We start from the raw sequence: 18,330 nt of genomic DNA, 5'->3' as shown, positions 1-18,330 counted from the left end.
GTGTTTCCAGTTTGCTCTTCCTCCCTTGTTGCTGTGGCCCTCGGCCTTGTGGCCTCAGACCGTTGTGGCACTGGCCCTGACACACACCTACTCTATCACACACCAGCAGACACACTGTCTCCACAACATCACAAAACACAACAAAGAGATAATGGTTTCAAAATAAAAAAAGGATGAATTATCCTAGTGGCTCATTTGACTAAATTACATAACATGTTACTTTGCCGTCATGTTTTCTACATACATCGGTACTGTTTCTTCCAGTCTGTGGTAACTTGCTGTACTTTGTACTGTCCCATTTAACAAAAAACAAAAACAAAAAGAGATACAAAAACAACAAAGAAAAGAAAGTCTCAAACTTTCTGAGATGGAGGGAGTAGCCAATGATATCTTGCTTTATGGGAAGGTCAGGAGATTAAAATGATCATGTCCCATCGCAGCAGTTAAAGCATAGTCTTTTAAAAAAGTCTATTTTTGGTCTAAATGATGTAATATGTTGAGGCAGAAGTTGAAGTGCTCAAAGCACTTAGATCCAAACTAAGAAAATATTTGCATACTACATCTAAACCACGGAAAACAACTGAAAAAAGGTGAAAGGGCATTCACAGGGGAGTCTTTTACCATTGTGGCTTTAAGAGTGACAATGATGCTCTACACCTACTGTACATGCCAGCCTTTAATCAAATTTTTCTAAAAACCACTGGCTCACTTTTGGTAGGTATAGTCCTGGCTTCGTGGTGGACTAGCAGCCTAAGATTCCTCTCATGCAACAACAGTATCGAATGTTTAAGCCCGACTGGGACTCCTTGTCTCACGACACCCCTCTCTATCTGGTTGTTCTCTACTGGCAAGTACTAAGAATGTCATAAAAAGATCCTATATATGTTAAATAGAGCCAATACACATTTGACATATTTGCTTTGTCAGGCCACACAACAAATCCTTTCTTCTACTGAATCTGAAACTAAAATCTTTAATCTTCAAACTGTCAATATTTGTATTAACTCCTCACATCTTAGTCATCCATCTGGCGTGTGTGTCAAGTGCAGCAGGAAGTTGCATGAACTTAACATGCATCACTTCCTGTCCTGCAGACACAAATGTCACAGCGATGACAGCAGTGTCACATGTTGCGCTGCAACACTCAGCAAGCGTTTCCTGGGAGGTCCCTCGAGGAAGAGGGAGCTGCCACAAAAACATGTCAGTAACGGTGACAGACAGGCTGTCTGATACTGTGGAGCTGACTCTCCATCAGCTGCTGAAGCCTTTCTTTGCCTTTAACTATCTTGTGGTCTGGATTTTTCACAAAGCATTTCAGTCCAGATAATACATTTTTTAAGGAAAAAAATTCGAACTGGTTATCAGCCACTGTGTTAACCGTTTATGTACTATACAGGTTTTCAGTAATGTGCATCAGTTTTTACCGAAAAAAAAATCCTGGATATTAGTCGCACCTGGTGAATAGGGTAATAGAGTGTGATTTAAGAAATTCTGATTGAAAATATAACGCAAACAATCAATCTGCAAGCCATTATTATCCTGCATCATTCACAGGAACATATAAAAGCCACAAAAATAATCAGAATCCATCGTCACACAGAAACCTGATGATAGTGGCTGCCTGAGTGAATCTCTGGGGCATTCTTCCACCTTCAGGACTGACCATATAAAACCTTGCTGTAAATCACGTGTGATCAGTCTAATTGATTTTATTTTAAAATTGATCACTAGCCATCTAACAAAGCCCCAATACTAACGTAATAAGCAATCCTTATGCAAACGTTTCAGCCCTGACGCAACACAAAAGTCTTCCATCAGCTGTGACACCCCCATCAGTTTGGTTGACTTTTGTCACAAGAAAAATTGTACAAATTGTCACAAGAAGTTGTTAGGATATCTTTTCATGGCTTATTTCTGCTGTTCGATATGACAGAGGTATTTCAATGGCAGGAAGAAGAGCATGTTGAATAGATGAAGGTCACATTGGATTGAAATGTTTGAGTTTCAGAATAATTAACAATGAAAATGCTGCTAATAGAATTGGTTTTCTTTTAAGGAGGTGCAAATGAAATACTGTACCACAAAAGCTATGAGCCAAAATTAAACTATTTTACACTGTGAGTAATTGGCATGAGCTGCCCTCCAGCCCCCTTTAACAATTTAAATGACCAATAATTAAAAAAAACATCTCTAACATTTCTTCTTTTGTAATTATGGAGGCCGCATCTGTTTTTATTAGAGAAATTTTTAAATAAAAACAGCACAGCCGCTGATAGACATTCTTCGGCTTCTGTCAGACTCATTCAATTTCCTACCAATAACCATTAGCCAGTGTATAAGTCAGACCAGTTTTGCTTTAGGGCTGCTCTCTCTGACAGCTACTGTATATTTAGCTCTCGGCAGGCGGAATTGTGTTGTTCTTACTGGAAGGTCAATCTTAACCTTCTGTCCTATGTGCCAGTAGCATTAGCAAAGGTTTCGTTAAAAAAAACTCTACTTTTCAGGAATTTCAGTTAAAGCAGCCTCATTTGACTCCCTCATTACACTGATGAAGGTAGAAGTTTTGAAAATTTAAGATGGCTTTGGAATGGGTTTCTTGGGCCCTCAGTTCAGGATACTGGCTCTAAAACAAATAAACCTTCAGTTCATGTAAAAACATGGTAATTGCCAGGGGTCAGGTTCTTCCATGATGTTAGCAATCATGGAGGTTTTTCTCATCAGCCTGTTAATTGCAGTTTTTAGGGCTTAATTCATCATTAAAGGAACCTGAATTTGCTAACCTCTGGTCAATAATTACCCTGTGGACAGTGACATCTTACCATATATGAAAGACTGTCTACCTGGTATTCAACATCCCATTTAAAAATTAACTCCACTGAGTTACTCTGAAAAATAATAAATTAATGAATGCCACAATTTTTTACACCATGATGTTCCCTTTGTTGAGTCTATTACTCTCTTATAGTCTAACATCAGAGAGTGGATTTAAAGAGGAACAAAAAGTCATCATTTTCTTAACTTCCTTCAACTAACATGCTGAATAACATCTAAATATTAAATAACAACATGAGCCAGAGGGCACAAACTTGATGAGGAAAACTACCCGACATTGTATTTTAAAGGCGGGTTTCCTCCTCCAGTCTGACATTACCTGGCTCCAGTATGCAAACTGTAACTGGATCCCTAAGTCTTGACAGTGCAGGACACAGACACAGACACACAGACACACAGACACACAGACACACAGACACACAGACACACAGACACACAGACACACAGACGCATCCTCTCCGTTTGCCTCTGGAGATCTGTCACATTCATCAGTATATCATTCACTGCACAGCTGTGATCATCAGACCAGGCTGAGAAAGTTTCAGATTTATTCTGTTTGGATCAACAGCAGCAGATTAAAGAGCTGAGTCACTCCTTGGCTAGACCTCAATTTCTCTCGCTGTCGCTACATAGACTGATACTTCCTTCTGTACTGATCTGTTCCTCTGTGTCACTGCATGCTCTGAGATACATTTTTTAAAAGTCTCCTCTACAAATGCAAACAGAGATACAATTTTCTTAGTTACACCCAACACATTTAGAAAAAATACCATTACAACTTGGGTCCTATTTTTTGTAGTTTTGGCCATGATTTCTATTGGTAATGATAACATTGTACTCACCAAAATAACCTGCTAAAATGAGATCTAAGAATACAGCAACATTCCCAGAATGAAGTCTGACGGGGAAAGAAACACAAAACTGAGAGTGAGTGCACCCAAAATGTCGGTAATATTGCCTCACTACACAGGGTAACTGTATGCAAGTCAGTCTGTAAAGCGTGGTGAATGTTTGCAGAAGAGAATTTGTGTAATAATATTACTGTTCACTTTTGTTTTTCTCTTACAAATTCCAGGTTTGGCTAACCTGGTGGTTTGTTTAAAACCAATGTGATTGTCTGACTTCTTGTGCTCTTTGCCCTATCAGACTTCTTTTTAGCAATGTCGATGGTGAGTACTAGCGAGTATTATTACTGGTAGCAATGGTGGCCAAAACTACAAAAATGAAGTTTTTTGAAACTGTAATTTCCCTCCAAAAGGTGGTACTTGAACATTATACTCTCACCTTTGCTCTTTGAATCACCTCTGTATACTAACACCATTCATTTCACCCCATATGTTCAGCAACTTCCACCCACTCCCTTCCCTATCATTCTCCCAGCTCATAGTCTGTTTCTGCCCAGTCTGCCACTTCAGTCTGACCCAAAATTACAAGATCTCCTTAACCTTTCACTATAATTATTTTTCTTCCTCATGCCAAAAAAAAATGTCTAAAAAGTCAAACCATGGGGGATGTTGACAAGCTTCTTTTGTTAAAAGAAAGACAGGCACAGAGACAAGCAGAGAGACATGACCTGCTTGGTATCTGCTTAATGCAATGTAATGCTTGGTTTGGCTTCAAAGATGAGGATTAGTGCAGATCCTGTGACTACCTGGTTGAAACAAGGAATTTCCTTGTATGAGATTTTTAGTTCAAAGCTAGTGTTTGAAAATGGGCCTTTACTTATTTGGTTTGAAACAAAAATGTTAAGGAGAATTGTTGAGTAAGATTGTTGCCCAAGAATGTCTGGTGATGGGTTTTTTTAAGATTACAGTCTGCTGCAGGAAACTATTACACCTGTGACACACCGCCTAACTCTACCTGTGTGCGAAGGCTACCACGCTGAACTGCTGTGGCTTGCACTATTTTTTTCATGTCTGTTACATACTATATTCTACAGATATAGACATTGAAATTGTAGTGAAAGGTTTAATGTTGCTGGTATGATGTCAATATGACTATCAACAGGTCATTGTCATTATCTATTTTTGCTGAGTGTCACGTGGAAAAAAATAGGCGAAATGCCGAATCTCTAGATGATGCGCTGCTTCAGCTGCGCTTGAGCTGCACTGCTCATGTGGGCTGGTTGGCTGCTCTAATTTTTTTTAACATGGGTGCCGAAATGAAAAGCAAGAGGTTCCACAACGCACACTTGATGCTCAGGTATGCAGTGTGGCCACCGCCTTAGAGCTCTATGTTAGGGGAAGTCATTAAACCCAACAGTCAACAGCACCTACAATGTACGACTGTCTGCCATTACCCATTTAATAAAGCACAAAGGTCCAAAAAGTCTGTTCAACCCTAAAGGAGGGTTCAAATGGGAAATGCTAGTATTGTGAAAATGACCATATCATAAGGTTTGTGTTTCTGCCGATCACAATTAAAGAACACTCTTTTGTTGAAAAGCTCCAATCTGCAGCAGCTAAAGGACAGAAACAGTTGCAGCTTTTTCTGATGCGACATTTCCTCTGGTTAACAACAAGGACATTATCACATTCACACACTGATCACGATACAGTCTATCACATACAGCTTAGAATGAATGAAATGAAATAGAAGTACACCTTAAGGAAACCAGCTTTAAGGCAGTGTCTACAAAAAACCAAATAAATGTAGATACCATATCAATTCGTCACTATGTTATCTATGAGATTGAAATGCAAAACAAGTGGGTGGCTTAAATGGAAAAAAGGTGTGTGGAAATGCAGACACACAGAGTTTAAAAGTTTAAAACTTAAGATCTGAATACGGACATTACCGTTAAAATGAGGATATCCTTCATTCAACAAGCAATTTTAACTTGCAAAATCTCTATCTGACTGTCACCTCACGCATGCATACATGAGCTTCATGAGCTTCATGAGCTGCAAGGCTGACAAGATTCTGACAAGAGACTCACTACAACGCAAACATACTTAAAAGAGGAAGAGTAGAAATGGTATCTGCATGGGTTAAACTGCAGCAGCTCAGGCCTGAGGAAGGAGACTGAGGACAGCAAGTCGACACCTGAGAGCTCGAGAGCAGAAGAGCCCCATTACACAAGGCAAAACAACAGACTGACTGTGTTCTCTGACTATGAGCATTTAAGTGTCCTTTATGCTTGTCTGCAAGTTTGTTTTTCTGTATTTGTGTGTGTCTGTGTGATAATACACTTATCTGCAGGGGTCTGTGTGCGTGTGTCTGTGTGTGTCTGTGTGATAATACATTTATCTGCAGGGGTCTGTGTGCGTGTCTCTGTGTGTGTGTGCGTGCGTGCGTGCTTGGCAGTTAACAGAGGCTACGTGAACAGCGTCATTCTTCACATGGTAGCCTGATCTCCAGAAAACACCACCTGTTCAGCACCGGTTGCTGACTAACCACTTGACTAGAATTACACAATAGCTGGCAGAAAAAAAACAATTTGTGTTTACAAATGGCCTTGACAGTTACGTTTGGATTATATGCCAACAAAGTTTAATGAATGTGTGTTAAATGAAAATTTATATTTGGCCTCTATATCCTGAATCTGACACTGGGCTCCTTCCTTTTAAACATTCATGAAGCCAATCCTGATTTTCATTTTTACATTTGGCTTACAGATATTGTAAGAAACTGGACTGCTAAAGGACTTCAAGGATTTAACACACACACACACACACACACACACACACACACACACACACACACACACACACACACACACACACACACACACACACACACACACACACACACACACACACACACACACACGTCCTATTTTATAGAAAACAGGCTTGCTTACAGTTACATTATGTAAGATCAGAGAGCAGAAAATGTGTCAATTCACAACAATTAAGCAACATAAAAATGCAATTCTGAGATGAATTGGCATGATTTTCAATTCACACAAATTTGTTGTACCAATCAATTTATGCCTAATTCAAAGCGCATCCCCATTTTACAATGTCAATATTCCCGTCACTTAGTGCACCTTTACCTGAATGTTTGTCTGTAACACTTTCATATAGGTCTGTAAAATGTCTGTTACTCATTCCTTACTGATATATTAATAAACATTCAACATACATCCACTTCACTACACTAAATGTTCTAAAAAAAAAAAAAATAAAAAAAGCCCTTCAGAAATAATAGCTTTTATTTGGATTAAATACAGAACTAGGTAGTTAGTGTGTAGTAACTCAACAGTAGCTGTAATTTCATCTACATACTCTCCATGGAAGAAGACTCCACACAGATATTGGAAAGTGCAATGTGTAAAATACAATGGAGAGGGAATGTAAATAATTCAAAAAAATGCAGTTAAGCAAGTAATACTAATCTCAGTAAGGACAGCAAATACTTAAATTTCCCTTAAAAATCTGCCACTGAAGTGCTCTTGGGCAATCCATTCACAGGAAAGTCTGCTAAATGTCTTAAGCTCTTTTCCCAGCTCTGTCCTGCCTTACATTCACACTTTCATACTTTCACATCTGAGTCTTCGCAGAGCTACCACAGTTTGTCGCTGCCGCTCAATGACAACTGCCACCTGAGAAACTGGGAGCTCAGTAATTTGCTCACGGGCACCTTAGTAGTAGTTATTAAGGCTAAACAAATGGTCGCCTCTTGAGCTTAAGCCAGAAATTTCCCTGTAACTGGCCCACTTCTCTGACCTTTAGGATACAGTTTCAGCCGTAACTCAAACCGCACACGTCAGCGAGGCACTGTGACCAATATAGGTCATCTAATATGAACCCGCCTAATTTTATACCGATCATACATGGTTCAGTTGGCCTCTGCAGACCAGATGATTAAAAGCCTGGAGCTGTTTGTGTGTGTATCTGATGTGTTTCTAGGTGAAACGATTACAATCGGGGGCATCAGAGGTGGGTGGATTTTGGTTAACATGTCAGAACAGCAAGCTCATGAATCTTTTACTTGTCCGTGGAGCACAAAAGCCCTTCTCTGCCCTGCGGGGGCACACTGAAAGACGTTTTGGCCTTTTTGTAAGAACGCACAGCTGTACATGTACTCACAAGCACTCACCCACACCTACTATATGACTTCCTTTTCTGTCTCACACACAGAGTTAAAACCTCAAGATTAGCCCCAAGCACAATAGTGTCCATTCCCACAGTACACCAACAAAAAGCAGCAAACATACAGGCATACCTGTTTATTATAATGGTAAGGACCTTCACTGACTATATTCCATAAACTTCACCATCACAGTGCTAACTCTAATCTAAACTGGAGTCTAATGTATTCCTAAACCCAAGTGCCAATGCAACACTATAACTTTAAAGTGACAAAATGTCCTTATTTTCCTATTTTTTCTAACCATGACCAACTATCACCATAACAGATGCAGGTTTATCAGGTTATGTAAAATCACCTGTCAGTGCAAATGAAGAAACTCGAGAGGAGGATGAACACTGATACTGACACAATCACAGAAACAGATCTGAAGATGGTTTGTGACATTATTTCACAAGATCACAACAAGGTGCACAAGAGTAATATAACTATGGACCAACATGTGTCAAAGGTCTCAAGTAGCTAAAGTGAAAAAGACATGTGATCCTGTCGTTTAAAGTAAAACATGAATATTACTGAAACTGGCTTTGGGTTTCTTGTGATAATGATGCATTTTTGCAGGTTTCACGCATTTCACAAATGGTAATTTTCTGATGAACATTTTAAAGGATGAATTTTAGAAGTAGTACAAGGAGATACAATAATAACACACTTGTAAAATTATACAGGCTTTAAAATTGAAGATAAGCGTAACAGTGTGTTTATGATGACTCTGCAGGAGGTTATGAAACTGAGTGAAAGAGCTATACATTTGCTTTCTTTGTAATATGCAAAATACACGTGTACATGCATCAGCATGTTATACCCAGAAACACGCATATACACATCAAAAACATTCATATTATGTGCCATTTCAACCACTTCTTTTTACTTCTATTTTGTCTGTCTTCTGACCTTCACATCTCTCAAGCACTACAATCTTCTAAGTCCTGCAAAAAGTGATGACTTTCAACATCAAGATCAAAATCACAAAAACCAAAATGCATTCAATTTGACATACTAGGAAAGTAAAAAATATTAAATTCTCAAATTTGACAGCTTTGGAAAAGGTTCTTCTGTGACATTATAAATCTATTTAGGTCTCAGTTTTATAATTAGCACAAGCAGCTATATCAGCATCAACTGAAGACATTTGCTTGTTTCTTGCCAAAAACCTTCATAAAATAGCTCTTAAGCTAAGTAAAGGAGTAATGTAAGACCTCAGTCGTATCAAGCTAAAACGAGAAGTGAGATGGTTTCTTGGATGACATATAGCAGTCACAGTTCCAATCAGTAGTGAGTATCTTCAATAGATTATAGCTTCCACTATTTAAGTGCATAGTCTGAGTCTGAGTGCACACAGCAACATGAATACAAGCCATAATTCATTATCCAAACAGCCTTAACATGTTAAAAAGTTGAACTGCAGGAAGCAGAATAGGTCAGAGAAAATGTCTGCACTAAAGGAAGGAAACAACTCTGCTTAAGTATTATAATAAAATGTATCACAATATCGAGGTTATTGTCTTGATAACAAATCGCAAGAGACACACTGATCATGTGTCCCGGCCTTTATACACTGCATGCAGACTTAGTAACATGAGTGTGCGTTTCTTTAAGACAGTTTGTGTGAGAGCTAATGACTGTTCATGTGAGTGTGCTTGTTGAATTGGACAAAAGGGGGTGAGGAAGGGTGGGGTTGGAGAAGAAAAAGGAAGGTGGGGGAATGGAGGACCCCCTGCTGTTGCCATGGTGAGGTTGCTAACAAGAATGGCTTGTTCCCGACCAAGTACAGCAGTCTCTCTGCTGCCCAGCTTACAGCCAAATAGTTTATTCCCTGTGCTGCTTTTATAAAAGATGCCTCCTCTACCAGATTGGAGATATGTGTTTATTATATCATCCACCAAAATTAAGAGGGACCTAAAATAGGACTGATTTTGTTCTGTGAAGATAAAAAAAATCTTAAAACTGCTGATTTCACAGTAGTGGGATTGATGTAAGATCAATAACTTTGAAGAAGGAAAAAAACAGGTTTCCTACAAGTGTTAACATGATTGTTGACTTAAATGATCATTTCAGTTATCTTGCTTTCACAGACAGAAAGAAGCATTCTTTTATATGTAAGACTAGCACTCAACATACAGCATATTCTAACAAAGATGGAACTCCATCAAGCACTTAATAGGAAATATTATTGGTGTAGTGCTCTGTTTTGTTCAGGAGAAACTGTTTTATCGCCCCTACAGTTATTCTACAGGAGAAGGTAGCCACCAGTGGCATCCAGTATTATTTGGAAACTCCCAGAAACTGCTAAACACTATGTAAACAATAAGAGTATGTTCAGAAAGCAAATAAGATATTGTAAAAATTTTAAGTAACTGGAAGGGAAGTTTCCTCTTTATTTTGATTATTATCAGAATAAAAGGCTCCACCCAAAAGCAGCGTCACTTTCTGGACCCTTACATTTGGGTGTGGTCTGACACAGACTGTCCAAACCAAAAATACAGGTTCGTATACACAAAAAAAAGAAAGAAAGAAAGAAAGAAAAAATCCCCCTGGATTCTGCCACCTTTAAAAGTGCTTCTGGACACTGGCAAGGGCTACAGGCAATAAACACATAACTTACAATCCACACTGAGTCAGGAACACAGACAAAAATCACACAGGAGGTTGGTAAGGAGGGGCGGCAACATCTCACCCATGGTACAACCAGGGTTTACACTGCATACAGTAAATGCCCCTGAGCAGAGGGACCTCATCTTTACGTATGGCTTTCATGTAGTTACTTATGGATGCCATTCAAAACTTACATTACAGCCTGCAGCCAGGACTGAAAACTATATTTCATTAATCTAATTCTTTTGGTTTGAGTCTCCCACCCCAAATATAGCAAACATTCAAGAGTCACTGTGGTGAAAGGTCAGTGTGAACACCAAGGAAACCAGCTAATTGTTGGATAAATTCTGAGACAGTCCCTATTGGTTTGAGATATTTGCAAAATATCTAGGCAGCAGACACACAGGGATTGGTGTAGTGACGACATACCCTTTAAATACCCTTTAAAACAATAGGGAAGTATTCTGTATTTTGTCAGCTGCTAGCCGGTGCTGCAAAAGGAAGTAGCTCTTTGTGAGAGCTTAAAATCCAAAAGGACTAAGTGATATTTCCAGCTGCTAGGTTGGTGTAAGCTTGGTGCCCTTGAAATAAAGATGGGGCTTCTTTGTACAGCTACACTACTGATGTCAATATGTGGCGAAGAGATATTAGAGAGAGGGTCACATCCTTACAAGCATCTTTTCAAAAAATCCTAAGAACAAAAACATGTAAAATGCTTCAAAAGCCTTTCAACTCAAGTCCTGTCTCCCCAACAACCCAGACACTGCTACAGACACAGAAAAAACATCAGCAGGACAAACCAGGCTAGCCTGACACAGCAGATTTTGCAATACTGGGCTGCCCACTAAGCTGCCTGTCACACAGTTTCATTAAAGGGAAAACTGGACAGGTCAAACAGGGTGGAGGGGGACAGAGAAGGTGAAGAGCTGGAGGTTTGGTGAGGGAGGAGGGATGGACTGGCAGAGAAAAGGTGGGATGTGTGCAGGGCAGGCTGGGTGGCCTTACATCAGATGCATTAATTATTGATCAGCTGGGGGAAGACTAACATGCGCACTGATGGGTAAAGCAGGTGGAGGGGAAAGTCTAGGAGGATTTTTAAGCAATTCACTAATTGACAGACATTTTGCACGTCTCTGAAACCAATATAACGAGCACGACCCTGCACCTAAACCTCCCCCATCCGTCGTCTCTCTCCCCATGTTCTCCGTCTCGGTCTTGGCCAGCTTGTGTGTCCAATTGCTTCCCGTCCCAAAGAGCTGGGGGAGATTAGCGCGTCTGTGTCGCCTTGCTTGATTGCAGCTGCTCTTTGCACATGGCAGACTAATCTCACAGCCTTGGGGGGTGGTGTGTTATTATCATTTTCTTCAAAAGCATGATAAAACCTAATTGTAACCTATTCCTGGAGGTGACACATCGACGCCCTGTGTTTTAATAGTCTACTTACATGGTCCGGGTTCCGCTCGTTCCCAGGCAGTGCCATGCGTAAAGACATTTTCGTCCCTGAGTGCGCTCCGCCGTCCAGGAGAAAAAAATAAGTAGGCTGTGGGTTTGTGTTCACAGTGGGTTAAAAAACAAAACAAAAAACAAAACAAAAAAACACTACCAGATTAGCCTGATTGTCACTCACACCGGGCTCTGTGTATTAGTAAAAAAAAAACGGCCTCACTTCTCATACAGTCCTCATTGTCACAGTCCATGAAGGCAGCACAGATCACCAAGACACTGATCCATCTTAAATTGATGCGTAAAAAAACAAACAAAACTGTTAAGCTACAGCCACCTCATGTCTGTCTGGTGTTGTTGGTACCAACCAGCCACATCTGAGAGAGAGAGGAAAAAAAAAAAAAAAAAAGCCGAGACTGAACCCCCCACTTAGCTTTTCACTTTCCCCCAAATCCCTCCCAGACGCTATCGTACCATTTCGGTGGACACTGGCTGGATCTTTCTCAAAACAGTCCCCTGGGTCACCAGTTTCCTTTTAGCTGCATCGTCTTCTGGTGAAAAAGGAGTGAACACACAACCACTGAGGCAACTGATAAGGGTTAATAAGAGGAAACACAGCCGTGGGCTCTCTGTGTCCCTGTGACCACCACGGACTGAGCTGAGAAAAAAAGGGGGAGTTTGTGTTTTCCTGTTAGCTAGCTAATTTTTCTGGGTGACAAGGGTCAAACCGGTGGACCCCACGGAGAAACTGTCGCGAAAACAGAACCCGGAACCGTCTGAGATAACATTTCAGGAGACCGGGGGATGCCCGGGGCCTTTGGAAAATAAATCAATGGCAAACTGCGGTTGTATTAAAGAAAGCGGCGAATGTGCAGCCTCCCAGTCTGTCTCCGGCTCTTCGTATCAGTCCAGTCCGCCCTTAGCTCCTCTCATTCGGTTTGGTTAAAAGTGCTGTGGCGTTGAATGAAAAGTCGCCGGCTTCGGATGTGCAGCCGCGCAACACGAAGATATGTCTCCCTTGTGGCGGAAATATAGCATTTGTTTTCTGTGAAGGAGGCGAAAGAAAACGGGATCCCCCCCCTCCACCTTCCGAAAAACACCGTGACAAGAGAAAAAGGGAGGAGAGGGACGTCAACGGTAAAGACAGGCAGGGCTGCTGCGTCGGTGGCCGCGCATGCGCGTTCACACGCGCTTTTTCTCTCGCCCCTCCAGCTCATGCTGCCTTCAGGTAGTCCACATAAAATCAGTCGTCAGAGTTTCAGAAGTAATAACTAACACTCGGTTGGGAATTTAAGTCACAACCGACTGAATGACGACTTACCTTTATATTCACATGAATAGAAATAGACGGCTAGTGTTATTTTCATGACAAAACCTCTTTTACCTTTCTGGAAAACAACACAGGCTATTTCCGTCTCCAAAAATATCATAATCGCCGCCTGGTGGCTAAAATCTACGCATCACCTAGAGATAAAATTATTATTATTATTATAGTTATTATTATTATTATTATTATTACTGTTGTTGTGGTTGTTGTTGTCTTTGCTCTTACCCTTAGGACTGTGTGGTGTTTATATCTGTTATGTTAGAAATGTAGTTAACAGTTTTACACACCTACTTAATGTTTGTTCTACGTTGCACTGTGGTCCTTAGCATTGTGGGGGGATATAATTTCTTATTTCTTTTTCTCTTTATGTATGACATGCCTTTATGTGTTAATGATAATATTAATAATTATTATTATTATTCATTGAAATTTTTTATTTTGAAATATATTAGATTACAGATCTCTCATATGCAGCAACTTTTCCTAACTCTGTCGACCAGTCCTTAAAAGGAGGCTTAGGTATCACAAAGGCCAGTTTCAAAGATTGTATCATTTTCAAGATGCTCATCATATATGTTGATATATTTACCCAGACCAGTTTAGCTTTCAGACAGATACTTGTGTTATGTTCCGTTGTTTTGTTTTTTGTCAAATAAATAAATAAAAACATAAAACAAAACATATATATATATTTGTGACAACATCAGAAAACACCATCCCTCACTCCCCCTCCCCCCATGTTTTTAAAGGCACAATCACTTCATTCATGGAGACATGCAGTAGTGTGTCTGTGTGTGTCTGCATTCATGTGTGTGTGTGAGAGAGAGAGAGAGAGAGACATTAATGTTACCAGAAGTTCTTGGAGACTTCCTACAAGGAAATCTGCCTCTACCTCATCTGTGTTTGTTGGCTTCAGAATTACGATTAAGCATAATAAAGACCATTCAACCAAAACTTATTCACAAGTTACAGGAGTAATTAAACAGCAGGCCTAATTACCACGGTTGTTAAGCATTAACAGACCAACACAGTGGTTTTCATACCATGTTATAACTCCTGATACCTTTTTTACATTTCAAGGTTGCAAGTCACACACTCAAAAACAGAAATGATGGAAAAAGACGTGATATCGTATCAGTTTGAAGCATAAAAATATTAAAACAGCAACACTGGATGGCAAGATGGCTTCGCAGTTAGTGAAACTCTCCTCAGCCTGGAATACAAGGATTCAACCCATACCAACGGATAGAGTATTTGCCTTTTTATCACTGTTTCACATAAACAGAAAACCATCAAAACATGCTCTAACAGCATATAGGTTGTTTTGTTTATTTAAAAGATCGTGTTATTGCACCAAACCATGAGAGTAAAGTTTTATTAAGATACATTCTGATGTTATTAATATGTAGTGTGCAGTTTATAAATTCTGGACAGTAAAAATGTGAACCCACAACTACATTCTGCCCAACTATAAACCTACAAAACATCTGTGTTCTAGCGTAATGTTGATTCATTACTAGTTTAAAAGGTCATTTTCTCTCTCAGAATGGTGGCTTTGAATTGCAGTGCAGCCCAGAACTTTTATCTTATTTTTTTACGCTGAAAAACAAATTTCCATATGCATGCTCAAATGGCCCATATAGTTTTAAAAATCTGAGTCCATTCTGGATCATAGCAAACTGTAAACCTATTTAGACATGGGGCTGAGCGCACCCTGATGTATCCATCACCGGAAGATTTGTGAACCAAAGCAACCAAAACCCTCGGACCAGCTACTCTAAAGAAGAAGCTTGTTTATTTTTCTGCCTCCTTTCACATGTGCTGATAATCAATTGGTTCACCTTTCCTCTCACCTCTCATCACCGGTGGAGAGAAAAAAGAGCCCCAAAACTCATCAGCATGGTCGACCTCCACTGATGGTGAAGCTCCCAGCTTCTGTCTCCCCACACCAAACTCTACTAAACACTTTGATGTCTGTTCATTTGTTCACATTTTCTGTCTGGTGACGTGTTGATTTAAAAGCAGAGTAGTGAAACACAAACTCTGTATCCATTTGAAAATTATTTTGTGTTGACATTTTGCCTTAATCAGCTCATTGACAGGACAGAATCAGCAAAGATTTGGGAAGTGAGATTAACACATTTCATGTTAGGTCCGTGTGATTCACAATCTTACGTGATCATCTGCTCTGCAAAGGGGAGCTGTGGTGCAATTGTGTAACTGTGATTTTTCCTTCACATATTCTGTCCAAAAAAAACCAAAAAGCTCTCCTGCAAAGGCACCATGTTATTGTTAAAGAATTTGACCTCATTACTCATTATCTTTAATGATATTAAGGGATCTCTTTTTTTTGTTGCATGCAACATAATGCAAGCCTTGATTTGTGCCCTGTAAACTGCCTAAAAGTTGTTTTTTCTTTGTCAAGCAGCTTTGTTCCTTGTTTGTACCAGAAGAAGTCTACACGCACGCACACACACACACACACACACACACACACACACACACACACACACACACACACACACACACACACACACACACACACACACACACACACACAAAAAACACAGCTCCGTACGCTGTTAAAACCAAGGTCTTAGCTTAAATATTTGAAGAGCAGTAGCCACCATTATGATATTATATCACTGTTCCTATTTATTATGGGGGATTGGTATAAAAATTAGGATAAAAAACCCAAATTATATACATTCATAAGTATTAAATCTGATTTCAGTATAAATATCCCCTCCCTCACCACCACCACCAAAAAACAAAAACAAAAAAAACCCAGCATGGTCATTTTGGAGGAAGTACTTTGCGGAGCTTTTTAAATGTATTGCATTATACAAAGAGTTGTTTCTGTATTTTTGCCTATTCTTATTGATATAAACAGGGCGGATAAAATATTACAAGCATCTGTTCATACAGTTAAATCTACACCTCTAAAAACGTTTCAACAAAAACTGATCATTATAACCTTCAAGAGAGTAGGATTTAAGGCACAACTGTTGTATTAAGCTGCATTAGTTTTAGCTATAGTTGTACCCATTAAAATGGCAACTGAGTGTATATTTATCTTTAAGGGACACTTTTCAGACTGATCAAAAGAACATGTCCTCACATGACTAAATTACAAATTAGAAACAAATCTTACCTGGACTGATCTGGACCTGTTTGAACGCACCCAGGGCCTCATCCTTCCCTCGCACCCCTGCTTCCTGGTTATGACTGAGGCCCTCAGTGACCTGAACCCCTGCAGAGTAAGGGGCCGACGCTGGAACAAGCAGGTGGGCAAAACACAAGCAGATTCACTATCATCCCTCGGAGCACAGAGGAAGAGAAAGAGATTTACCAGGAGAGCAGAGTGCTGCCGCTGAGAGAGAATCGATGCTGGAAAGAACAGCAGAGCCTGTACTGAACACTGTGTTACAGGGTACACCAGCATCATTAGCATCACTGTCCGGTCAGCTGTGCATAAACCAATTAGAGGAAAAAAACTGGATGTTGATCAATACATCTAATGGTCTATGGAAAAGGAAGGAAGGGGAGTGAGTGTGCTTCAGTTGTTTTCTGCATTTGGTGGTGATGTGTGTGTGTGTGTGTGTGTGTGTGTGTGTGTGTGTGTGTGTGTGTGTGTGTGTCTGTCTGTCTGTCATAGGATACTTTTGGGGACAAATATCAGTTAACCAGTTAATCAGGGACGGCTTGTTCAAGTGGGGACAAAAAAAGCTGATTTTTGGATCAGTGGTTAAGGTTAGGGTTAGTCAAGTAGTGGTTATGGTCAGGGTAAGTCTCCAGGAAACTAATGCAAGTCTACATGGTGTCCTCAGAAGTGACCTCGATCAACATGGGTGAGTGTGTGTCTGTGTGTGTGTGCAACAGCTAGTGATTTGTGCTGCTCTGAGCACGTCAGCAGGGATTGATCCAGCCATACTGACCCTGAGGACATCAACACACAAACAAACACATATTTGTGTACTTTGATACTTGTGAGGACCTTCATCGACATGGTGTACTCCCTGGCTCTTCAGCTCAATTATCACAAGCACATACCTTATCCAACCCTTACTCAGAACTTAATATAATTTTAAACTTAATCCTAAAACCAGGAATTGACCCTCAAACAGCGTTTTAAAAAAGTGCGGAAAGGACAAACTAGCCCTCCAAAATCTTTTCACTCTCCAGGTCTAAAACTATAACTGGTCCTCACTAGGACAGAGGCACAGGAGCATCTTACTATACATGTGCAAGAACCTCAGTAATTAATTTCCTAACCCAGACCCTCACCTCCATCCTCACTTTCATACACCTAAATTTGAACCCTAACCTCTGACATTATTCTAAATCTAAACTAAACCACAATCCAAACTATTTAGCTTTAGATATGAGCTACTAACCCCTCCGCTGCAATTTCTCAGTGGTTTTAAACACATTTCAGTAGTGTTTATGCCTTCAAAAACGGGGAGGAATCTCCTGAGGTTATACTAAAAAAAATGGTTGCATAATTTTTTTTAGCATTCTATTGATTTTTGCACAAATTCCTGCTTCAGGTGAAGATTTAGCTAAAATACATCAAATCAATAAAGTCTCATCAGCCATTTGTTTCCTAAAAGCAGATTCATCCTGATTTTTCAAGCCCTTAACGACCGACCCATTGCACTCTGTTTAAGGCCAAACCGCTTGGTTACTTCCTCCAAACTAAAGTTATTGTTTTGATTTAAACTGTGTATACACCATTCGGTGTTGTGGCTGATCAGGGTAGGTATAAATAGCGTACATTTTATTAAGTACTGAAGGTGGAAAAACAGTGATCTTTTTTTAAAGAAGGGTATACCTGCCAAAATGAAAATGCTTTCTTAAAATGTCCTCCTGAAGGTGTAAAAAAAAAAAAAAAAAAAACTCAACCTGGCTCTCACGTGAATACCAAAACACAAACATACTTGTCTCCTCTTTAAATTGGCAGGAAGCCAGTTGTACTGAGCGTTGTCTTTGCCAATCCCCCACACTTCCTCCTAACATGCCCTGAACTGTAATCTGGA

General features: G+C 39.9%; 1 protein-coding gene across 2 annotated transcripts in view; it reads right to left on the bottom strand.

Moving 5' to 3' along the window:
• Positions 1 to 13,109, bottom strand: part of mark4b (MAP/microtubule affinity-regulating kinase 4b) — a 52,929-nt gene extending 39,820 nt beyond the window's left edge. For both annotated transcript variants that reach the window (XM_040130566.1, XM_040130567.1), the window contains exons 1-2: positions 12,439 to 13,109; positions 11,966 to 12,061 (exon numbers count right to left, since the gene is read on the bottom strand). In XM_040130566.1, the coding sequence (XP_039986500.1) occupies positions 11,966 to 12,061; positions 12,439 to 12,441 (99 nt within the window). In that variant the 5' untranslated portion in view covers positions 12,442 to 13,109. The remainder of the gene's footprint in view (positions 1 to 11,965; positions 12,062 to 12,438) is intronic.
• Positions 13,110 to 18,330: the final 5,221 nt, after the last annotated feature.

Source organism: Xiphias gladius, chromosome 7, assembly GCF_016859285.1.
Source record: "Xiphias gladius isolate SHS-SW01 ecotype Sanya breed wild chromosome 7, ASM1685928v1, whole genome shotgun sequence".
Lineage (NCBI taxonomy): Eukaryota > Metazoa > Chordata > Actinopteri > Istiophoriformes > Xiphiidae > Xiphias > Xiphias gladius.
Note: the sequence above shows the minus strand (reverse complement) of the source record. Positions and strands in the feature narration are given on the sequence as shown.